The sequence below is a fragment of the Lolium perenne genome, chromosome 6 (genome assembly GCF_019359855.2).
Source record: "Lolium perenne isolate Kyuss_39 chromosome 6, Kyuss_2.0, whole genome shotgun sequence".
Taxonomy (NCBI): domain Eukaryota; kingdom Viridiplantae; phylum Streptophyta; class Magnoliopsida; order Poales; family Poaceae; genus Lolium; species Lolium perenne.
The window spans coordinates 256,962,855-256,987,669 of NC_067249.2; the positions used below are offsets into that span (position 1 = coordinate 256,962,855).

Consider the following 24,815-nt stretch of genomic DNA (forward strand, 5'->3'; position numbering starts at 1 on the left):
TTTCTCCCATGTCTAGGTACTATCGTCGTACGCGAGCTGGTATCTAGCTATGAAAGCAATATATAATCGTTAAGGCTCCTTGCTATATACCTGTGTCTTTCGGTCAGATCAATCGATCTAGCCAGCTCGTGCAGCGCATCTCGCCGGACCAGATCGAGCTACGTGCCTCTCTCTATCTCTCGCTGGAAAGTACTCGGCGGACTGCGCGTAGCAAGATAGATCAGGCCGTCGCGGACAACACATGTTATAATGTCATCGTTCGCTGGTGTATCCGTCGTCACCGAGGGAAAGCTATGCACCACGTCGGCCGTTGACGCCGGCGCAGACAGTGGGTAGGGTACCATCTGCTTATGGTCAAAAGCTACTCGCGTACCGTACAAGAGGTATCCAAGGGCCAGGTCATCAGCTCGGAGCCTTTCATGGTAGGAGGCCACCAATGGGTCATCAGGTATTATCCTAACGGTCGCGATCCGAGTTGTGCCGACTTCATCTCTATCTATCTCGGCCTTCACGCTGGCAGCTATATTGGAAATCACGTGGCGGCCAAGGTGAAGCTCGAGTTTAGCTTCGTCGATGACGTCGAGAGGCAAAAGCGTATCCGTCAAGCCGATCGAAGGAGCAGCGACGGCCGATGATGCGCGCCAGCGCCCGCTCCCTGGATTGTTGGGCTTGGACGGCGAACCCGAGCTCAATCCCGAAAGTGGTGTGGCTCACCTTCACCAGCAGGGGCGCCGGTGGCCTGGCCTCCGAGGTTTTCGTCCACGAGGTCCGCCCTACTGGCAGCAAGCGGGGCGCCACCTTCCGCATCATCGTGCACCTAGACAAGATGGAAGACTACAGCACGGCGCCGCTCGACTTCTTCGGCTCCAGCACCGACGCCGCCGCGTTCAGACCTACGCCGGTCAGCTTCGACTGGCACTACCTCACCGTCGATGGCTTGCCTCCCACTCCCATGCAAAACGAAGACGACGACGAGGTTCTGGCGCGCGCGGCGGCCCTTGCTAAACGTGGCCGTGGCGGGCCACGGGATGACCACCCGCGCGTCCTTCCGCGCCACGGTGACCGTGACGACGACTCGGACCGCGATGGCGCGGCCCAGAGGGACAGGAGGAGCTTTGGGGCACTCTGGGGTCCGGAAGGAAGCGCCCGTCGGGAGCGCACGCGCTCGCCTCGACGCCGCGACTGCGGTGCCGGGGGCCACGGCCGCCGCCACGGCGACGATGTTCACATGGTAGATGCGCCATCTGCTGCTGCTCCTCCGACGCCCTCAGGCCTGGACGTTGACCTGCGCTCCTACATTGCCGAGCAGGGCGCCCTGCTGCGCGCCGATCTCTTGGCCTGTCTCAAGGACACCGTCGCGCCCATCCTGGCTGAGTCGGCGGCTCTGCGCGCTTGGCAGGGGCGTGCCCTTTCCTTCCTCGACAAGGCTTGCGGGCCGCTGCCACCACCGTCACCACCACGGCCGTTGATCGCCGACAGCATCGTCCCCGGCGCCTCCGGCTCCCCATCCTTGGGCGACACTGCTGTCCCCACCGACGCGGGCAACACCGACCCTCCGCCATCCTCCGTCGATGCTGGCCTCCTTGGCCAGATGATGCAGCTGAACCTGTCCCCGCCTGGCAACGGCAGCAGCAACGGCTACGCCGACGATGGCCTGGGCTTGGGCTCGCAGGGGCAGGTCATCTGCAACTTTGAGCCTCTGCCTACCTTGCCTCTCATGGAGAATGAAGCCTGGCACGGAGTGGCTCCCTCGCTGGGCTCGCCAGGGGCCGCGTCTCCGCCTCTCCTGGAGCTTCCGCCTGTGCTGCTTTCTGGTAGCTCGCCCACGCTGTCGCCTCCTCGTCAGGCTACGGACACGGCCCAGGCCTCCCAGGGTTCCGTCGGTGCCGTCGACTCCCCCGACCCGCTGCATGACTTCTTGGCTACGGTAGCCGGCCCTGTGGTGCAGCCTCTGCTGGGCACTCCCTCCCTGCGGAAGAAGAAGAAGCCGGCCGCTGCCGCCGGCTCACCGAGACGCAGCGGACGCATTGCCATCAAGAAAAAAGCTCGTCAGCTTAGCGAAGGGTCCGTCGCCATCCAGGAGCTCATCGCCAGGGTTTGTGGCATCCTTGCCCCGGCCGCCTCTTTCGACGACGCCTCCCTCGCTGCTTATCAGCAGCTGTTCCTGAAGGCTCCTCTTGCCGTGAATGCAATCCAGGCTCTGGAGGCCCTGGTCAAACAGGTGAAGAAGGTCAAGAAGAAGTCCCCGGCCACCCCCGTGGCCAAAACCGTGACTGCTGTGCCTGATGTTTAGTGCTTTCCTAGCTGCTCTTTACCATGGCCATGTGGCCCGTGTTGGTACCCCTGGGCATGTGCCCCGCTATCTTAGCTGCTCTACTACTACTCATCGTCGTTTCAGCCACTGTAATCGCTTCGACATGTGCAAGAACTGCGCCCCTGTTGCTGTTGCTTCTACTCACCCTACGATGTCTTCTGAAAGCCACCTCTACGTGCACGTCTGTTTTCTTTAATGGATCAAAACTGCGTCAACATCCTCGCTTGGAACCCTCGGGGTCTCAACGATAAACTTCGTCGCGACGCGGTTCGCGACTTGGTGAAGGACACTAGAGCCACTATCGTCTGTCTCCAAGAGACCAAACTCGACGCCGTCGACGACGCTATCATCGGATACACGCTCGGTCCTAGTTTCACTGCTGGCTACGCTGCCCTGCCCTCGATTGGGACTCGTGGCGGGATGCTCATCGCCTGCTCCGACGCTCACTTCACCCTTTCGGATGTCCACACCACTACCTCCACGATTTCAGCCACCATCACTTCCCGCAGCGACGGCTCCAAGTGGTCGATCACTTGCGTCTATGGACCTCAAGGTTTTCAGGAAAAGCTTGGATTCATCGACGAGTTACGGGGCCTTCGACCTTTCGTCCTTGATTCCTGGCTCATCCTTGGCGATTTCAACCTCATCACCAAAGCTTCCGACAAGAACAACCTGAACATTAACCGTCGCCTCATTGGAAAATTCAGAGCGGCCAGAGATTTCCTGGAGCTAAAAGACATGCACATGAACGGGCGCCGCTTCACTTGGTCCAATGCCCAAACCGACCCCGTGCTCACTAAGATCGACCACGTTTTCTACTCCGCGGAGTGGGATGCCGCTTTTCCGAACGCTTACCTTCAAGCAATCACCTCGGCCTGTTCGGATCATGCCCCCCTTTTCCTTCAAGGCAATGTTGCGACCACCAGAAAGCCTTCATTCAAGTTTGAGGAATTTTGGCTGAGTATGCATGGCTTCAAAGAGACCGTCGCCGCAGCTTGGGACAAAGTGGTGCTTGCCTCCGACCCCATCCGCCGTGTCCACATTAAGCTCTCCAGGACTGCCAAGGCGCTGAAAAAGTGGCAACGTGAAAGTGTGGGCGACCTGCGTACTCAAATTGCCACGGCAAAAGAGATCATCTGGCGGCTCGACCAGGCTGAAGAGTCTAGGCCCCTCTCTGAGGGGGAAAGGTCCCTACGGTCACAACTCAAGTCCTCCTACTTGGGCATGCTCGCTATCCAGAAAGTTAAGCTCCGGCAAAGGTCCAGGCTCACTTGGATCCGGTTAGGGGACGCAAATTCAAAGCTTTTCCATGCCAGGGCAAATGGCCGTCGCCGCAAGGTCCACATCCAGACCCTCAGCCATGCCTCGGGTGTGGCGATCACAAAGGAAGATAAACAGAATGTGTTGCTTCAACACTTCAAGGGCATCATGGGCACTAAGGCTCCTCGTCTCCTGAGTCTGGATTGGGAGGGCTTGAACTATCCCTCCCATGATCTTTCCGACTTGGACGCTCCCTTCAACGTCGACGAGATTAAAGACGCGGTCTTCTCGCTTCCATCCGTCAAGGCGCCTGGCCCCGACGGCTTCATCGGGGCCTTCTTCAAAGCGTGCTGGGACCTTATAAAGGCTGACATTACGGCGGCTATCCTTCACCTGGCAAATCTGCGCGGAGGCTGTGCGAGTCTCATCAACTCGGCCAACATCATCCTCATCCCGAAAAGACCTGATGCGGCCGGGCTTGCGGATTACAGGCCTATCAGCCTCATTCATAGTCTGTCCAAGATCTTCTCCAAGCTTCTGGCTAATAGGCTCGCACCGATTCTGCCGGACATTGTCTCCAAATGCCAAAGTGCATTCGTCAAGAAGAGGAGTATCCATGACAACTTCCTTCATGTTCAGAACCTTATCAAAGAATTACACTCCTCCAAGACTGCCTGCCTCTTCCTCAAGCTTGACATCTCCAAGGCCTTCGACTCCGTGGGATGGGCTTACCTCCTGGAGGTCATGCGTGCGCTGGGCTTTGGTCAGATATGGAGGGACTGGGTCTGCATGTCTCTAGCCTCGGCCACTTCGCGGGTTCTCCTTAATGGGGAGCCGGGCACGCCCTTCCCACATGCAAGGGGCCTTCGCCAGGGGGACCCGCTTTCCCCCATGCTGTTTATCATTGCCATCGACCCGCTGCAGCGCATTCTTCAGCTTGCTACCAACCGCGGCATCTTAGGCCCCATTAGATCGCGCACGACGCAATGCCGAATCTCGCTTTACGCTGATGACGCGGGCATTTTCGTTAACCCGATCAAGGAGGAGATTCAAGCCATTTCTGCAATCCTGGACTGCTTTGGCAAGGCTAGTGGCCTTGTCACGAACGTGGCCAAGTCTGAGGTGTTCGCGGTTCGCTGTGACGGGATGGACCTCAATGACATTTTGGCCGGCTTCCCCGCGAAGATCATGGCCTTTCCGGGCAAGTATTTGGGGCTGCCCCTGCATTTCCGTCGTCTCCGCAAAGTGGATATCCAACCTCTCATCGACAAGATCGCGGGGAAGCTGCCGGGTTGGTTTGGCAAGAATTTGGCACGTCCTGGCAGGATCATCCTTGCAAAATCAGTGCTCATGGCCACGGCCGTCTATCACGCCACGGTTCTACCCATGTCTAAATGGGCACGAGACAAGATAAACAGGATTGCGAGAAACTTCATCTGGGCTGGGGATGATGTAGACCATGCCTCCGGGGGGCACGCACTAGTGAACTGGAAGACTGTGTGCAGGCCAAAAGAGTTGGGAGGCCTCGGCATGCCGGACCTCGAACGTACTGGGCGTGCCCTCAGGCTGCGTTGGCCTTGGCTTCAGTGGACTGACCCTCAACGGGCCTGGGCGGGCTCCAAGCTTCCCTGTGACGATGCCGACATGGACCTTTTTAGGGCGGCCACGAAGATCACCATCGGGAATGGGGAAATTACTTCCTTCTGGTTCGACTCTTGGTCTGATCGCGGGCCCCTAAGATTATGGGCTCCTGATCTCTTTAAGGTGGCCACCAGAAAAATGAGATCCGTCGCCAAGGAATTCCTCGACGACAACTGGATTCGCTCCATTGCTTCCCTCACTACTCCAGTACAGCTGACGCAGTTCTTGGAGGTCTGGAATGTCGTGGCGTCCACCCATCTGAATCCGGATATGACTGACACCATTGCATGGAGTCCGAGCCCCCAGGGGAGTTACTCTGCGGGATCCGCTTACCATCTCCAGTTCCTTGGCAGTTTCCCCAAGTTCGACGCCGCCAAGATTTGGCTTGCACATGCGGAGCCGAAATGCAAGATCTTTGCATGGCTTGCCCTCCATGCTAAGCTTCTCACCGCCGACAAGCTCGCCATTCGTGGTTGGCCTCATGACCCTGTCTGCCCTCTGTGCTTATCTGCCCACGAAACGACTTCCCACCTCTGCAAGGATTGTCCTTTTACCACTGCTATCTGGAACACCATCCACCACGACGTCGACGACAACCATGCAACGCACGGCACCTCCTTCATGTCCATCAACGACTGGTGGGACAACATCATCGAAGGCAAATCGGTTGCGATTAGGCGAAACCTCAGTGGACGTTTCCTCTATGTCATCTGGAACGCCTGGAAAGAAAGAAACAGACGTATCTTCACGGGACATCGTCTCACTTACATCGAGGTGGCTGCTATCGTCAAGGAGGATATTGCGCAAAGACAGCGGGCTTTTGCGCCTGCTAGAGTAACCATCCCGGCTGAGCCCGACTAGGCTCTTTTGTTTTTCGTTTACCTTGGTGTTTTCCGGCATGTTTTACACCGCAATCTAAACATGCCATCTTTGTACAGTGTGTGTTTTTCCCCCTTGCTTATATGAAAAGGCAGTGCTCCTGCCGGTTGCTCCAAAAAAAAAGCGTATCCGTGCAACCGAAACATGCGGCTTCTACGTCCAACACCCTTCTTGGGGCTTTCCGAAGTTTATGAGACGGGATGTCCTCGAACGATCGGCTCATCTAAAGGGTGATTGTTTCACCATCCGGTGTGACATCATGGTTTGCAACACCAAGGAGGATGCCGATGGCACCCTCCCTGGCATACACGAGCATTTTGACTATCTGCTTCAGAATAAGGTGGGTGCTGACGTGACGTTTGAGGTCAGCGGCGAGACGTTCGTTGCACACCGGTGTGTGCTCGCAGCCCGATCAAAAGTTTTCATGGCACAGCTCTTCGGCCCCATGATGGAGGCCACTACGTCCACTGCCATACAGATCAAAGACATGAAACCAAAAGTGTTTGCAGCTTTGCTTAGCTTCATCTACACAGATTCGTTCCCTAAGATGGATAAGGATATAGTGTGGCTGCAAGACCTGCTTGTCGCGGCGGACAGGTACGATCTCCAGAGGCTCAAATTCTTACGTGAAAAAAAGTTGTCTGAGGACATAGATGTGGGCTCGGTGGCGTCCACTCTTGCTCTAGCCGACCGGCACCACTGCCACGGACTGAAGGAGGTGTGCTTCAAGTTTATCCAAGCACAATCTCCTGAGTGTTTGGATAAACTAATGATGACTGATGGCTGGCAGTGTACTGTTACGACGTACCCCTCTGTTTTCAATGAGCTTGTTGCCAAGCTTGTGTCCAATCAGAAGAAGAGCTAGAAGATGGATAACTACATGATCTATTGTGGCTGGAACGGCTTCAAGTAACACTATTATGCATATCATATAGGATGGGATCCTCTCGACAGATATGGAATTAGATGGTCTGTAGTTTTAGGTGTAATCGTCGACATTGATCCGTATTGCAACCATGTCCAAGTAACCTAGCTAGGCGTTTCTCTATGCATTGTCTCATATATCTATGCTTTGTGCCTTCCTTATCATGTAAAACCCTATTCTATTGCAAGTTGATGATTTCTAAATGGTAGTTTATGAACCTGGATCTTGGAAGGTCACCAAGATTTCTTAATACAATGAAAATGACAGTGTCAAATCACTGTATTTTGCAAATTCCAATGATGTGGTTGACTGTTTCTGGTGTATCTTGTAGCACAGCTGAGATGATTGTTGTCATGTTTTCACTAGCTGTGCAAAGAAAGATTTCAGTCCATACACAGGACATAGGTCCTGAAATCGAAGTAAACAAACCTGAGAAGAGAAGAAGTCAGAGTAGAGACAGCTTAGTTAATTTTTGCGATACTGAAACTAAAGTGGGGATAATGGAAAAGACAGTTAGTTGGCATCAATAAGAACCTGAGTATACACGTTGGTAATGAGGACAAATGGTGCAGGTAGTTTTGGCCAAGTTTGAACATAGATGGGGAATATGAAACAGAAAAGGATTAGTCACAGGGAGTTAATTTGGCACCAATGTGCTAAGCAATGCATAAAAATAGAGATTTCACTGCAGCTATGGATATACACTTGTACATGACACTTGATTAGAACCATATGCTACAGTACAGTTACCACCATTGGCCTTGCGGCGATCTTTCCATGTCACGCATGTTCTATCAGGAGAAGACATAAAGTAAATAAAATTGGGCCAATATTTCTCTTCAATTTCTCAACTGGGGCCATGATGCAGCATGCACTAGCTGCTGCAACAACAACTCCATTGGAAGAAAATGCTTGCCTGTCAACCATATAACATCATAAATCTGAAGTAGAAGAACGTACAGAACTTTGGGACCAAGAGAATCGACAGAATTATGGTATCATCCAAGTATGGAGGCACAAATATGAAGCAAATGAACATAAAGAACTTTAGCACAAATAGAATCAACATAGCTATGCTTTTATCCAAGCCTATTATATCGCCCTAGCCTCGAGTATTTCTTGTTCAGGCCAAATAAGAATCACAAGGAACATCGAAGCAAGATGCTGAATTTGCTTTCTAAAATTACAGGTAATTTGTAACCGTCTGTAAAACATGCTTAAAAACAAAAAGATCTCTTACCAATGGCACCCCATGGGCTGGTTTGTAGTCCAGCAGCTGTGCCATGCTTTGTTCTAAGACTATGTTAGTTTTATTAATTTAAAATCGAACAGTTAACTATCTTTTATCTATAAAAAGGGCACCCCATAACTGAGGACAGCAGAAAAAACAAATTCAATTGACACATTCGTTTATTGAGGTCATTGCTATAATACGCTAACATGTATATCCATGTTCGCACAAATATTAACACTCACCCTAATTTCACAAATAAAGTGCTCATGTAGCATGGATTAGAAAACCAAATTTATTGATAGTTATATTTTCTTACAGTTGGCAAATATAATCACACAGTAGTTTCCTCCTTGTCTGGCTGAAAAGTTATTAAATGGCTCGATGAAACCAAGAGCAATCCACTAGTGGATAAGATCATCTTTACTTATATTGTGACCTTCAGGAAAGACCACAATAGGCAAAGCATAACCGCGAGTATGGTGTCAAAGTATAGTACTTAACTTCAAGGATGGTGACACTGAAGTATCAGAAAATGTTTCATCCCAAATATCACTATTGCACACTGCTTCCCAGTCAGTAAGATTCATTCCATATAGAAGAATCCAAGTGCTTGAGATGCTAACGGCAAACCACCACATTTCTTTGCAATTATCTGTCCAAGTTGTCGAACTCGCTCTTCATCAGCTCTAGATTCAAAGCCAATATTTTGCATGATAATTCTCCAGCATGTCATTGTCCAAGGGATCTAGCATGTATGGTACTATGGTTCAACTGTACAAATTTTTCTTGCAATGTTTGTGCTGTGTGTTGTGACTAAGACTCACAGTGCTCGTGCCAAGATGACTCAGCAAAAAAGATGTCGCAACTCAAGATCCACTGTGCAAAGGCAATATATCCGAATGGACATTCCAACCACCATCTGGTATTTCAGCTTTAAGAAATTGTCAATTTACCTTATGTATGCTCACACTGAATCCTGCCCACGACATGCTTTTCGAGAGAAGCCAAGACCATGGGGATGCTATTCTGTTGAAATCATTTCCCATCAGATCAAGATACCGCAGGTGTTGTGAAGTAGACAAAGAAGAGCATCAAGGATGTCTAGACTGTTAAACTTGCCAGCATCGAAGGGAACTACGCATCGAAGAAGGCCAGGACATCAGAGGCAGTCGTAGAGGTGCACGACAGTCCCCATCAGTCCCACAGATCAGGCATCCGGTGATACATTCATCCCTGTGAACATGCTTTTTACGGAGGGATTTAGCCCTAGATTTAACAGATAACCTAGAATCCACTCAGCCCTAGATTTAACAGATAACCATTTCTGCTCAAATTAAGTTTAACATAAACCAGGTGGCTGGACAACAGCCAGCCACCATTGTCTCATTTCCACAAAACCCTAATACATGGGGTAATACTACTACAGTACTACATCTGATCGAAACAGATGGCAGACATAAAACAGCCACTTATCAAGCTCACTTTTGCTTCTTGGGCATCCTGTAGCCACCAACGACACAGGCATGGTCACGCTCAAAGGGCTCCAGGGTCACCTGCTCGGAAGGCTTGAACTGGTCAGCCTTGAGCTTCTCCACTTCAGCAGCAAACACAGCCTCAGCGGGCATGGTTGAGTCAATACAATTCGCCTGATCAATGTAAAGAATGTCAGCTCAAAATGGAAGCTCCCATGGCAAATTCAACATTTCGAAGGCATAAGAATGTTCCTTGCATATCGACGATTCTTAAACATATAAACTGAGTAGTACCTTGATCGAAATGACAAAATGGCCACCATTCTTCAGGAAGTATGATGCGTTAAGGGCTAAAATTCTAGCCTGTGAGACAGAAGATACAGTGACAAGGTTTAGACATGCTTAATCACAACATTTCAAATAGCCCACCATAACCCATTATGCAAGCCCAATTTGGGTACAATGTAACAAAAAATTCAAATCAAGCCTATAGGCGGTTTTTGACGCAGTTTTAGCATATTATGATATTAAGCATAACAGTAGGGAAAATACTTTTTATTTAATTTATTCAACTGGTTAACAAAATATTAGCTTATAATGTGAGACCTTGACCTCGATAAAAACAAGACAAGCCAATCAAATCTGCAGCCATGTTGCAGTGGGAACTGGTAAGGGTGCCAGGTTACTCGAAACCTGGCCCATCCAAAATTAAGCTCACCCAAGCAAACAGACAGATAAAAGCCAAGTTGTAGAGGGAACTCATACGAGTGCCAGGTTACTTGAAACCAACAATCCAGACTTAAGCTCACCCAAGCACAAAAACAGTGAACATACAGATAAAAGGCAAATTTAACACGAAATCTGTGAGATGGCTGTGGGCAAAACAGCATCAGAAACTCGATTTTGCATCATACAATAGATGTCCTGAAGGGGAATCCGAGTTAGCTCCTCATCTGCTAGGCCTCAATATAGCCACAGAAAATCAGGAAAACATTGCAAACAGACAACAGCAGATTGTATGCACCAATTATTGCGAACCACTGAAATGGGAACTAATTGATATACCACCCAAATGTGACAGTGATGGATTATAGTACAGTAATCAAAATGCAGCAGACAAAATAAGAAAAGAGGCATAAAGGCATCAGAGACTCGATTTTGCATCATCCAATTTGATGTCCTGAAGGGGAATCCGAGTAAAGCTCATCTTTTGCTAGCCACCAACAACTCATGAAGGAATTGCTTAGACAAGCAACAGTCAACTGTAAACATAATAACTGAAATTGACCTTATGCAAGACTGTAAAGCAGAACTACTTTTACGTGGATATACCTGGTCAGGTTGTGCAACATCTGAAAAGATAACATCAACCATGCCAACAAGCATCCGGTACTTTGCCGGGTGCCTAGCATCCTCAATGATGGGGATCACATTGGTCCTCTTCTTGGCCATGTTGACGAGATCCCTGCCACTGCGGTGAGAGAACTCGACAGCATACACCAACCCAGTCTGCAAGCAATCGACTTTGTCAATACAAATCACACAAAGCAAGTCATTGACCAATAAAAAAGGAAGTTGCCACAAGATCTCACCGGTCCAACAATATCAGACACATGAGACACTGTAGTTCCGGAGGCAGCACCAAGGTACAGCACGCGAGTACCAGGAGCCTGAAACAAAAGCTTAATGTCAAGTACAGTCCCAATAATGAAGATAAATTACACTGCAGCATTGACGTCTGCAAATAATTCAGAATGCGAGCTTAATGAAGAAAAAACTTACAATCCAGATGTTGTCAACACCACCAAGTACGGCAGCAGCCAGCTTGGACCTGAAGGGGTTCCACACCCTGTACTCAACCTTGGATTGGTCCTCGTTCTATATAACACAAAAACAGTAAATGAGCATCATTTCAGATGTGCCTACGAACAGAGCAGCAGAATGTAACATCAAACTAATTAAGTTGGTAGAACTAACGATCAGACTGAATCTAGGCCGGTTAACATTTGCCTATCTTCACATGCGCAGGAAGCATAACAGAGCATCTAACAACCGAGTCCAGAACCAATGGAGATGGCAAGAACTAGTGACCGTCTGATTCTAAGCTAGTCTGAATCTACACCGACAGCATAACCCAGACATGTGCATCAGACGGAAGCATGTAAGCCAAACGGGATAGGTACCTGGACGGAGACGCGCTTCTCGCCGTAGACGGACTCCCCGGGGACCATGTTCTTGGTGCAGAGCGCATCCTCCTTGGCCTTGGCGATGAAGACGCCGTCGTGCTTGTGCGGCACCACGACCACCTTGCTACCGCCCTTCATGCCGGGGCCGCCCCTGCCTCCTCCCCTGCCGCCGCCGCGGCCCCTACCACGGTCGCTCCTGCCGCCGCCCCTACCGCGGCCGCCGCCATCGCTCCTCCCTCCGAAGCCCCTGCCGCGGCCGCCGCTGTCCCTGCCGCCGAAGCTCCTGCCGCCGCTGCGACCGCCTGTGGAGAGCGAAACATTAGCAAGTTGAACCGAATCCAGGATGATACGAGGAAGAGGGAGCGAGAGGCGAGGGTGGCTGAAGCTTTACCTCCTCCTCTCATCGGTGGCCTCATGGTGCAGAGCTGAGGAGGTGCTGGTGGCCGCCGCCGCCGGAGGGGAAGGAAAGGGTTTAGGGTTTTGGAGAGGAGTTAGGGTTTGGTCGATGGTTTGGGGGAGGACTTATAGAAGGAAACTAGGGTTGGTGTTTGATCACGGCCGTTCGTGCAAGAATGGTGAATCGGACGGTTAGATAACGGGGCGTCATACAGGTTACTTTGCCTATTTAGAAGATTCTCGGTTTGATTAACAGCAAGTCAGGATGGCCGAGTGGTCTAAGGCGCCAGACTCAAGTTCTGGTCCTCTAACGAGGGCGTGGGTTCAAACCCCACTTCTGACAAAAAAAAACCTGTTTTCCTATTTTTATGTTCTCATCTTCCTACTAGTTGGTTTTGATATTTCTTTTTCTTTTTCTAACTCAATAAAATTTTATGCATAGGTGGGAAAAGAAGAGTTCGAAAAAACCTTCTTTTCTCGGGTTAACTTGTATTCCTCATAAATTGATATAGCCGCTCATTGTAGTGTGATAAAAGTAAACATGTTTTCCCATCAAAAAAATTTTTATGTTATTTTCCATTTTCTAACTCCATAAAATTTTATGATTAAGTGGAAAAAAGGGATTTTTTCTCAAGATATTAACATATATTTCTCATAAATTCATATAGTTATTCGTTGTAGTGTAATGGAAGTAACATGTTTTATCATCAACAAGCCAACATGCAACAACCCTACTATGCAATATGCATCTTCTAAGGGAGGATGGCACTTGCAACGGAAGCTAAATGATGTCTTTCCGCGAAGGCTGTTTTTGTGTCACACGTGCATTAGTGGTGACTTGCTCCATCAACCTAATGTCGAAGATAACTTGGATAATTGTTGTGTGTTTATGTCCGCATTTTTCGAGCTGGTTTTGACACTTATTTCCTTTTTCTAACTGGATAAAATTTTATGCTTGTTGTATGTGGGAACATAGACACCAAGGGTATGGACATCCCCTTTATTTGTTCGGTGAAGGAGCGGAAAATATGTTCTAGATCTTACAACCTGCAAGCACAAGGATTTTACCTAGGTCCGAAGGCTAACATGGCTACGTCCTGCCCACTGGTGTTGCTCCAAAGATGAACACAAATATGGCGATGAACAGGATGAACTCTCCTCGCCGAGGTGCCTAGGCAAGGAAGAAGCTATGGCTATGAGACTTGGCGACTATGGGATGGATCCCCCTACTCGAAGGGCAAGGTCCTCCTTTTATAGTTCCAAAGGGATACCATTGTGGTTGACAAAATGTTGTCAAGCTTCTCTTGACTGGGAGTGGCGATAGGAAAAGGCCTTTCTGTACATGCCAAACTGGATGGCATGCCATAGGCGACAAAGAGGGGGCAGATGATACATGATAATGATCTACCCGCGGTTATCCCATCTTTTGACCTTGGTCCCCGAGCTCAACTTCTTTTTGTTCCCGGGGAGCATCCTCTTCTGCCTTGTTAAGGCCCTCGGGGACCCTTTGTGATGGCATAGGCATAGGTTGATCCCTTTCGAAAATGACCAAGGTAGCCTGTGTCCATCTTTTAGCACGATAATAGGCATGCTTACGCGAGTGCCTTCATGGTGCTAACCATACGCCTGACAACACGGATATGGTGTCGCGTCATCCCGTCCTACCCTGACCGGTTCATGTAGAAAGCAGCCAAGGTTGATGCATTCCTTCCTAGGGCCTGAAGAAGCGCGTCACCAATGGTGTTTCCTTCCTGAAAGAGGGGCAATGCTTGCCAGGAGCCTCCCAAGACTCCTTCCTCGGGTCTCGGCTAATTGGGTTAGGGCCCTTTTAGCTTTAGCAGTTGCCATGGATGGCTTCCATACGGAGCAGAGAATGGGACAGTGTGGCCCACAGTCCATAGGATCGGATATACCTTAGTTTTCCAAAATACGAAGATGCTTAGGTGGAAAAAAATAATTTTAAACGACCTTTTATTCTCGGGTTAACTTTTATTTCTCATAAATTGCTATAGGCACTCGTTGTAGTGTGATGAATGTAACATGTTTTCTCATCAACGAGAGAACATGCAACAACACTATTATGCATTATGCATCTTGTAAAGGAGTATGGCTCAACAACACGTGCAATGGAAGATAATGATGGCTTTGGTTTTCCCAAATACAACGATGCTTAGGTGGAAAAAAAATGGAATTTTAAATGACCTTTTATTCTCGGGTTAACTTTTGTTTCTCATACATTGATATAGGCACCCGTTGTAGTGTGATGAATGTAACATGTTTTCTCATCAACAAGCCAACATGCAACAACACTATTATGCATTATGCACCTTTTTAGGGGGATGGATTGACGTGCAATGGAAGTTAATGATGGTTTTTCCGCAAATCCATTGTGTGAATTTTAGGGGGTGTTCATCTTTTATATGTCGCAAGGGCATTACTGGTGACATGCTCAATCAATTTAAAGCCAAGCAAGATAACTTGGATATTTCTTTAATGATGAATAGGTCATGTATGGATGAGAAGATGAAACAAAAAGTTCAATTTTATTTGCGTTTAAGTTCACCTTTTCATGTGCTTTTAAATTTCTTTTTACCTTAGTAAATTTTTATCCTTGGCTAAAAAGATAACTGAAACAGTAGTATTCCCAAATTAACTTTTATTTCCTTATATTTTAATATAGTGGCTATATCTAGTCGTGAATTGTGCTATTGTTGATCCCGATGTAGATGAAAGACGGCCATTGAACTTGATTGGTTGCACGTTGTGGTTGTATACTTGCTAGCACATTAGTGTGGTTATTCTCCATCAACCTTGCTCCATGCAACATTATTGGGGAATTGATGTAGTAATAAGTGAGTCATGTATGGATGCAAAGATAAAACAATAGGAGAGTTTGGAGATTAGTAATAAAATTGTTGTTATTACTGCATCATACTAGTTCTTTGACCTATTTATAGTTTTGTTTCTAAAATTTTGGTAAGTACTATCACAACCTCTTGTATTACTATATAGCAAGCTAATATGTAATGGCTCATATAAGTTATATGTTTTACCATTAGTATACCCCCAACGTGTGCTTCCGTGTATACGAAGTGGTTGTGAATAAAGCCTTTGTATATTGGTTTTGGTTTGGGTTGGTGTGATAAACACGGCTTACAGTACTAAATGTGTCCATGCATTCTAGAATTCACCATTGAGATACACACAAGCTTATCACATGAGAAGCTTCTGCATAAAGTGATTCTAAAGTGAAATATAAAAGAACACAACATGACTATGTACATCCACCATTTTTATATAATGATTTTCATAGATCCTTAGTTTTTATATTAATGAAGACTAACTAACCTAAGCTAGATTATACAATATAGCACTCTATGAGAGTTTGACCTAGGTAATATAAAACCACACAATATAATTCACACCGTTTAAAATAATGGTTATGTTAGTGAAATGATTATATTTAACTTAGCTATATCTACAAAAGATGTAATCACATGGTTTCATCATTCTAAATTAGTCGTACCAATTTGTACTCCTTATAGTAAAAAATTATGTGTGTGTAAATCTATTAATCATGTTATTGCAACATAAAGATAAGTAATTTTTGTATTTTTTAATTATGTGTCTACAAAAGAAACTAATATATAGCTAATGAAATCCTTATTTATATTCAATTCCCATGGCTATTATTTCAAGTAGTTCAGAATCTTGTGAACTAGTGATAAACAAGGCAACTGCGCCCAAAACTATGTTAAGACAGCCCATAATTAGACTTCTGAAACTTCCCAATGGGTGACGACCTTATGGCGACAAACCTTCATCGGCTAAACTCATTAAAAATGTAGTCATAGTACTACACGGCATGAAGAAAAAAATGTTTTAGCCATTTCAATTGTTCAGACATATATTCATGCAATTTGTTGTTTGAATCAACTATGTTACTATATGTTTTTATGCCTATTGCATATTTACATATATAAACATTCATATAGGGGCAAAACCACATAAACCATTATATCCCAAAACAAATAAGGCATAAAGATACGTCTAGCGTCAAGATGCTCCATTTGAAAATGGCGCACCACTAGCTTGACAGATGTGGAGATCGTCTAGATGCATGTTTTCAATTGGATGGGGGGATCCAATTGACAAACTAAATTCGTATTGGCCTAGCTCGCATGAAAGCTATCCCCACTTCAAGTATTTCATTTGTACCCTCAATTGTACAAAAGTTGGTTTTGGTTATATGAAGTGTGTGTTGAGCTTCTTGCAGATTGGTGGATGGCGTCTAGATGCTGAGGGAGCTATTGACGATGCTCTTGATGATGATTTTGTCGCCTTAGAACTTCTAAATATGCCACAACAATTGATGATAAAGTATCAGCTTATGGTGCCAAAAGACCCCTAAAATGGGATGGATCTCCTCCGAATCAGGTAGAGCACCAACTACGATCTTCCTGTCTGGCTGCCCTGACCCAGGGCTGCACAGCAGATCTCTGATGGATGTTGGACATAACACAAATTCTATATCGAGAGAACATGCATATGTTCGTGCATTGGAAAGACCAAAACCCATCACCAACACAGAACGAGCCAACGCCATGAGGAAATCTTAAACCATACTCCAGCTTCCATGTGCCATCCTCCGACCGCAAAAGGAGAAGAGATAAAGCACCAATACATGCTCTCCAATAAGGGATTTTTTCGGTAAACTACATTCGTAAAACAAAATTAGACAAAGGGGGATCATTCACAAAGTGAATAGGAGGGATGATAGGAAAATAAAAGACTCGACATGGATTGGATCCGCCTCTTTGCCATTATCATGAACCAGAGGCAAGGTAAGGGGAGAGGGCATCGATCGGGCTCAGAGCTTTATATATTGTCCATCTATTATATACTAAAAGCACAATACAAGTCTAAAATAGAGACACTACGTTGATCCACATCATGAGAATTAATTTAACCGTTAGATCAATAATTTATGAATACGATTTAACAAGAGACTAATAGTCACGTACGTAACCTTCTAACCATAGTTGACACGTTAAATAAGAAGCATATGTATCAGAAAAAGAAGAGAAATCACGTACCATGTAAAACATGAAAAAGGAAGGAGTTTTAAAACAATTGATGAGATTGACAAGAGGTATATCTCTAGGACTCTAACACTGTCCAATAAAAACAAATAAATTTGTATTTGTTGAATATTAATTATTTTATTTAATACTCTCTTTGTTACAATATTTAAGACTATTTAAGATGTAAAAAAAATTCTCAATTTTTCGTCAGAAAATTAGGCTCTAGCAATGTTAATCCGCATCATCAAAATTATTTTAACTGTTAGTTCAATAATTTATCCATACGATTGAACGAGAGACTGATAGTCATGTACGTAACCATGTAACCATATTTGACACGTTAAATAAGAAGCATATGTATCATAAAAGGAAGAGAAATCACGTGCCATATATAAGACGTGAAAAGGAAGGAGTCTTAAAAAAAGTTGATGAGCTTGACAAGATGTATATCTCTAGGACTCTAACATTGTCCAGTAAAAATAAATAAAATTGTACTTGCTGGATATTAATTATTTTTATTAATACTCTCTTCGTTCCAATATTTAAGACGTAATTTGTTTTCTTATCTTTTCGTCAGAAAACTAGACCCTAGCAATTTCAGTGCGAGTTAGTTGCTACTCTCCCAAAATTACCCTTACGTTCCTGTTTTTCCTTAGACATCTCCGGGACTAGCGTAGAGCTAGGCTGCCACATGGACAACTACGTCCATTTGAAAGAAACCGCATGTGTTGTTGCGATGTCGAGCAGGTGGCACCGCCACTTCATCGCGTTATCTATGAGACGAGCAACGCAACAATAAGTGTGAGGCCACTGGAACGGCAATATATGCCGATGGTGGCCGTCGGCATAGAAAAATCACAGGCTCCGTCGTGACGGTGTTATTACTGTGCCGACGGCCACCCCCTTCGGCATAGGATTTCTTTTCCTCGTCAGCCCCATGCAGATGGCTTTGCCGTCGACACAAGCTTTTTTTTCCTTCACCCACCCTCGGAAATTGTCTTTTCAATTTTCAAAAAAAAAAGAAAATGTTAGAATCTATTATATACTAAAAGCACAATACGAGATCTAAAATAGAGGCATCACGGTAATCCACATCATCAAAGTTATTTTAACCGTTAGATAAATAATTTATGGATACGATTTAATAAGAGACTAATAGTCACGTACGTAACCGTGTAACTATATTTGACACGTTAAATAAGAAGTATATGTATTAGAAAATGAAGAGAAATCATGTACCATGTAAAACATGAAAAGGACGGAGTCTTAAAAAATTTGATGAGATTGACAAGACGTATATCTCTAGGACTCTAACATTGTCCAATAAAAACAAAAAAATTTGTATTTGTTGAATATTAATTATTTTATTTAATACTCTCTTCATTACAATATTTAAGACGGAAAAAAATTTCTCAATTTTTCGTCAGAAAATTAGGCGCTAGCAATGTTAATCCACATCATCAAAATTACTTTAACTGTTAGTTCAATAATTTATGGATATGATTTAACGAGAGACTGATAGTCATCTACGTAACCATGTAACCATATTTGACACGTTAAATAAGAAGCATATGTATCAGAAAAGAAAGAGAAATCACGTGCCATATATAAGACGTGAAAAGGAAGGAGTCTTCAAAAAAATTAATGAGCTTGACAAGATGTATATCTCTAGGACTCTAACATTGTCCAGTAAAAACAAATAAAATTTTATTTGCTAGATATTAATTATTTTATTAATACTCCCTTGATCCCAATATTTAAGACGTAATTTGTTTTTTTTATCTTTTCGTCAGAAAACTAGACCCTAGTAATTTCAGTGCGAGTTAGTTGCTACTCTCCCAAAATTACCCTTCTGTTCCTGTTTTCTCTTAGACGTCTCCGCAGCTAGCGTGGAGCTAGGCTGCCACATGGACGACTACGTCCATTTGAAGGAAACCGCACGTGTTGTTGCGATGTCGAGCAGGTGGCACCACCACTTCATCGCGTTATCTATGAGACGAGCAACACAACAACAAGTGTGAGGCCGCTGGAACGGTATGAGATATGGCCGATTTTTCGCAAAATAGAAGAAGTTACATACAACTCCTCTATTTTTGGTTTTCACCACTATCGCAATGTACTGAACATGTAGACAATTAGTCGGCCGATTTCGGTGAAAAAAAAATGGACGGAACACAAGCCCGTCCGTTTAATACAGTTTAGATCGAGAAGGTATCTATAAATATTTGGTCTCATTGGATTACATGACTCTCATTGGATCGGACATAAAGACAGTTAGCCGAGCCCGTCCTGGAGCATAGGACATAAGTAATGTAAAAAATATTCCAATAGTCCTAACGAAATGTGGCATGATGAATGATGCTAAGGTTAGGCAGAATTTCACGTGCCGTGGAAATAGTAGAGATTAATTGTGTGAGGATATATATTGAATTTGTGACTAATTAGAATTTTAAAAATTATGATCAATCTGAGTTGATATAGTCATCTGACATGATAAAATAAATAGATGTAAGTAAGACCTTTGATACCATGTATGAAGAGGCGGGGACAATAGGAAGGAAATAAAAAATAGGAAGAGCCCTACCTATGATAGAAAAAAGGTGAGTTAGCGTTTTCGTAAATCGTGCATTGAATATAGTTCAGCAACTTAAATTTGTTCTAACAATTTTACTAAACAAAACATTTTGTATGGTCATATAACAATGTAATTTATAGTTTCATACTTCTAATATCTCTGAAACCATAAATTAATGTCATAAACATGTTTAATATGCTGAAGATGAAAAGCGAGGGCCACCTTGCTGGTGTGATGAAACAATATAAAACAGGTAGCTACGTGCACTAGGAAAACATGAAGGAGGGGGGTGTTAGAGAAACTCTAGCAGATCCATCATTCCCTTGGTTTTTTTGCTTTTTTAGATATATGGGTGAGAGGAATCTCTAGCATATCGGTTACATAGAAAAACCAAGGGGAAGTTACAACCATGTGCACGCTTTGGCGCACGACGCGTTCGTAAGGATTGTTAGCCCATTGCATTGGACAAAAATATTTACCTTCTTTTGACCATTCGAAACTCCATCGATGTTTTTCAACCTTTTCAACTGCGTGTGTAACCTATAGACAAGGCAATTCTACATATACCCTACGAAATGGAAGCTAAGTCCAAGAAACTCGTGTATAAACTCAGGTTACATTGCTCTACCTATGCCTAGCATAATCTAATCTAATGCACACAGTGAGATAGAGAGATAGAGCACGGAGATCGAGAGCAAAAGGGAAAACTGAAACTAGAAGCTCTAGTGTAGTTTCTGAATTTTAGCTAGCTAGGCTCCTCCCTGTCTGTCGTCGGAAGCTTCTCGTGCTGTCCTCCCCATAATCTCACTCTCTCCAGCGCTTGTGCCGCCTGAAAAAAATAATTCAGAACATGCTTATGATTCAATTAAGTATATTATGCTTAAAACTGAAATTCTCCGTAAAAAATCTTCTTTACATCATATTACCTCTGCTTTCCAGTCGGTCTTGTACACCATGTACATGAGGATCGCCGTCTGCAACGCTGTCCCGCACAGCATCCCCGCCCAAATGCCCTGCAAAATCAGCAAATAAATCAACAGTTTGTTCATCATGCAATGTGACACTGTAAATCTGTAATCATGGTGATCAATGGGTACATTCCAAGATTAGGATGTGTTGTGAAAAGTTGTTGGTTTACCCTGACTCCCCATCTGAAGAGGTAGCCGAAGATGAAGCCGAGGGGTAGGCCGAAGGCGTAGTAGCAGCCGAGGTTGATGTAGGCGACGACCCCCTGCCAGCCGCCACCGACGGCGACGCCCGAGATGACGGGCTGGATGCTGTTGAGCACCATGGTGACGGCGAGCAAGCTGGCGATGTTGGCCACGGCCTTCTGCAGGTGCCGGTCGCCGGTGAAGATGACCGCGAACTGGTTCCGCGTGGCCAGGATGAGCACCATGGCCACCAGGCCGAAGGCCAGCGACTGCACCAGCACCACCGCCACGGCATGCATCGTCGCCCGCGGCCGGCCCGAGCCCAGCTCGTTGGACACGCGCACGCTGATGGCGGCGTTCAGGCCGATGAACAGCATCCCCTCCCACCCATTGATGTTCATGCATATGGAGATGGAATCGACGGCGATCTCGGCGTCGTCGAGGTGGCCGGTGAGTACGACGAGCACCATCATGTACCAGATCTCGAGGCAGAGCATGACGGCTGACGCCAGCGAGAGCTTGACGAAGGCCCAGAGCTCCTTGAACGCGGCGCGGGACAGGCCCGTCCACCCTTCCTTGCACCACCCGACCACGTAGGCAACCTGCGCCAGGGCGGTCAGCCACGACGACACGTCGTACGCCGCGGCGGCGCCGGCAACGCCCCAGCCGAGCACGGACACGAACAATGCCAATAACCCGACGTGCGCGATGAGGGCGGCGAAGCCGATCCAGGCGAGCGCGGCGACCTTGCTCTGCGCCTGCAGGAACTTCTGCGTGGGGAAGTTGATGGCGAGCGCGAACATCTGCGGGATGATGCAGAGCGTGAAGTCGCCGGCGGCGGCGGCGATGGCCTCCTCCTGGCCGAGCAGGCGCAGGATGGGCCCCGCGAAGACGTAGAGCGGCGAGAGGAGTAGCGCGGAGGCGGTGAGGATGATCCAGGACCGCTGCATGTACACGCCCAGCATCGCCACCTGCCCCGCCCCGAACGCCTGCCCGCACAGCGTCTCCAGCGCGCTCCCCATGCCCAGCTGCATGTCCGATCACATTGTCAATTTGCATCGCCGTGATATATGGATCGCAGAAAGAATTTTCCCTGATGGTTAATGCGGGGAAGAAGAAAACTTACGAGGAAGCCAAAGGAGAAGTTGGAGACGACGGAGAGGCCGATGGCGACGGCGGAGAGCTCGCGGTTGCCGATGTGGCCCGCGAAGATCTGCGTGGTGGAGTTGGTGCCGTAGAGGCAGAGGATGTTGAAGGCGATGGGCGCGCCGATGGCCCACAGCCGACGCGACTCCTCCCCGAACACCGCCAGCGCGCCGCGCGCCGACCGCACCGCCGGCGCGTCCCGGGGGTCATCGTCCTCCTCCTCGTCGCCGCGGCCGGCGGCGACGAGCGCGCCGGTCTCGTCGTCGCGCACCGACACTACCATGCTGGCCACGGCGTCGTCGTCGGCGTCTACAGTTGGGATGGTGGCAGGGGCGGGATCGAAGGGGCCGACGTGGAGGTGGCGCGCGCCGCGCGGGCTGTGGCTGTTGTTTTGGGGCGTGGTGAAAAGGAGCGGCTCGGTGTAGGCCATGGCAGTGGCCGGTGGTGGTGGTGGGTGTAGAGGAAGGTGGCGGCCGGTGGTCGATCACCTTCCTGGCTCGCGAGCGGCAGGGCCGTCCGTCCGTGCGCGCGCTCTGCCGTTCTTGGCGGCGTGGTTGCGGCTGGTTAATTAGGGCGGATGGTTGGGGACGACGCCGTGTGTTTGGTGTGTGATCCTTGTGTTCATTCCTTGTACTCTGCGAGATCAAATCTGCACATCTGCATCGTTCAAACGACGTTCAAAGATGTTTTATCTCCACTTGTCCATCTCGTTGCGTTCAGAGTCAGGACTACTCAAGGAGTGGATCTTAAAACGTTGAAGGCTTCAAGCCAGCCGCCAGGAGATCGGTTATGATGAGATCATAGCAAGGGCTGGGTAAAAACGCAAATATTATCCATACGTTTATAAATAGGAAAATATCATACCCATTGGGTAGAGCGGGTATATGTATGGGTTGGTAGAACTCATGTCCACATACCCATTTACCCATCTAAATTTAACTATTGGATCATCGTAATATTCTAAACTACTTAATTTTCTCCATAATAACGCCTTCATGTTGCTAGACTGAACCTCACACTTTTTGATCTCACAATCTTCAATAGGTTAGTGAGGATTAGACCCCTATTTCACTACGGGAACCGGTCAAGGTGCCGACGGCCGGCGGCCGTCGGCATAGCTTGCCTTGCCTTCGGCACAGGCTTGTGCCGACGGCACCTCGGCACAGGCAAAGCGGCAAAGCCGTCGATATAGAAATAACGGCCGTTTGGTAATTCTAGCTCGATTTTTTTCAAAAAAAAAATCAATTTTTTTATCTCAATTTTTTTAATCTCTCACATGCGCCATTTTAACTCTAACTACACCTAATATTAAGTCAAATTTCACTCGTGGTCAAATTTCCCGGACAGTCACCCATCCTCACACTACTCCACCCCTAGCACGCTTCACTTCTCGGTTTCATTTAGACTAGATTCCATGAAAGAAATGACACCTTGTTGACAATAATACCATATCAATACTATTAACCCTTATTACTTGATGTTGCACATCATTATTTTTTGAATTCCAAACAATTACCTACATAAACTACAAGAATAAGTATATTAATCTTGAATTGAAATGGACAATAAAATGATTTAATTTTTTTTCTTTTTCTATTTAATATGGAAAAATTAATATCTTTAAATCCGTAAATCAAAATTTGACAAATAATATGTCTAAATCGGTTAGAAAAATGAGAGGAATCCAAATATGACATCTATATCATATTTTGAATCTAAAAATAATTTTTCCAAAAATTCATGAGCATTAGATCATGTACCAGTATTTCAAATCTGGTTGGCCTCCTACCGATTCGGCAGGAATTTGTCTTTTTCGTGAGGGTGGACGGAAAAGTTCCAGATATATCGGTTGGGAAATTTTCCATGTTAGGTGGTCTAGTATTTTAAAAAAATGTGTTGGTACCAATGTAAAACTTTAATTTGGTGGTTGCTTCACAAAACATCTCGTTTTCGGCACCTAAAAAATGAAAAATGGTTTTTCGCGCGATGAAAAGGAAAATTTCCTCCTGCAACATCATAAGACATCTCAAGATACACATGTGTGCATAATATAGGCACATTATCACAAACTATGCCATGATTCTATCCACAACATTGGTCGTTTGACCTAAATATCATGAAACCTCGAACGTGATAGCTCATTTTGTGAAGAAATTTTTATGATGTTTGTAATTTTCCAACTTTAATATTTTTCCTTGTAACTATGACATATAATATGACAACTCGCGAAGGTTTCACATGGTTTGGATCATTTTTGAATTTTTTATGCCCATTTCGAACTATATTCAAAACGGCGGGCATGAAGATCCTTTGCCCGGGGCTGAGGCTCGCTAAACTTGCACTGGATCTCTGATGAAATAGCATATTGTGAACCTAAAAATGATTTTTATGAAAAATCTTGAGCAACATATCATGTACCTTTAGTTCAAATCTGGTCAGCATCCTACTGATTCGGCAGGAATTTGTCTTTTTCATGAGGGGTGGGCGGAAAGGTTCCAGATACACCGGTTGAGAAGTTTTCCATCTTAGTTGGTCTAGTATTTTTGAAAAAT

General features: G+C 46.3%; 2 protein-coding genes and 3 non-coding genes across 5 annotated transcripts; 1 reads left to right on the forward strand and 4 right to left on the reverse strand.

Annotated features, from left to right (window-relative positions):
* Window positions 1–9,565: 9,565 nt before the first annotated feature.
* On the reverse strand, window positions 9,566–12,431 carry LOC127305287 (rRNA 2'-O-methyltransferase fibrillarin 1). Its single transcript, XM_051335699.2, has 7 exons — window positions 12,303–12,431; window positions 11,909–12,213; window positions 11,508–11,603; window positions 11,318–11,395; window positions 11,058–11,234; window positions 10,020–10,088; window positions 9,566–9,899 (listed from the first exon to the last, which is right to left on the reverse strand). Exons 1-7 carry the CDS (start codon window positions 12,325–12,327, stop codon window positions 9,732–9,734), a joined length of 918 nt encoding a protein of 305 aa, XP_051191659.1. The 5' UTR covers window positions 12,328–12,431; the 3' UTR covers window positions 9,566–9,731.
* LOC127311007 (small nucleolar RNA snoR60) lies at window positions 10,611–10,684 on the reverse strand. The gene has a single exon (XR_007857502.1). It is a non-coding gene; the product is annotated as a small nucleolar RNA snoR60 (small nucleolar RNA).
* LOC127311009 (small nucleolar RNA snoR60) lies at window positions 10,866–10,941 on the reverse strand. The gene has a single exon (XR_007857504.1). It is a non-coding gene; the product is annotated as a small nucleolar RNA snoR60 (small nucleolar RNA).
* Window positions 12,432–12,566: 135 nt separating the features above from the next.
* TRNAL-CAA (transfer RNA leucine (anticodon CAA)) lies at window positions 12,567–12,650 on the forward strand. Its single transcript has one exon. It is a non-coding gene; the product is annotated as a tRNA-Leu (tRNA).
* Window positions 12,651–20,319: 7,669 nt separating this feature from the next.
* LOC127305288 (protein DETOXIFICATION 35) lies at window positions 20,320–22,910 on the reverse strand. Its single transcript, XM_051335700.2, has 4 exons — window positions 22,244–22,910; window positions 21,105–22,145; window positions 20,893–20,979; window positions 20,320–20,795 (listed from the first exon to the last, which is right to left on the reverse strand). The coding sequence occupies exons 1-4, from the start codon at window positions 22,691–22,693 to the stop codon at window positions 20,712–20,714; spliced, it is 1,662 nt and encodes a 553-aa protein (XP_051191660.1). The 5' UTR covers window positions 22,694–22,910; the 3' UTR covers window positions 20,320–20,711.
* Between the last annotated feature and the right edge of the window lie 1,905 nt (window positions 22,911–24,815).

Bases quoted from the DNA above. Each gene is read 5' to 3' on its own strand.
- LOC127305287 (XM_051335699.2), bottom strand. From the start codon at position 12,327: ATGAGGCCACCGATGAGAGGAGGAG. The intron at 11,604-11,908 runs GTACCTATCCCG...TGTGTTATATAG, and splicing joins AGAAGCGCGTCTCCGTCCAG to AACGAGGACCAATCCAAGGT. The intron at 10,089-11,057 runs GTATATCCACGT...TCTGTCTCACAG, and splicing joins ATGTTGCACAACCTGACCAG to GCTAGAATTTTAGCCCTTAA.
- LOC127305288 (XM_051335700.2), bottom strand. From the start codon at position 22,693: ATGGCCTACACCGAGCCGCTCCTTTTCACCACGCCCCAAAACAACAGC. The intron at 20,980-21,104 runs GTAAACCAACAA...CTGATTTTGCAG, and splicing joins TCTTCAGATGGGGAGTCAGG to GGCATTTGGGCGGGGATGCT. The intron at 20,796-20,892 runs GTAATATGATGT...TATTTTTTTCAG, and splicing joins AGACCGACTGGAAAGCAGAG to GCGGCACAAGCGCTGGAGAG.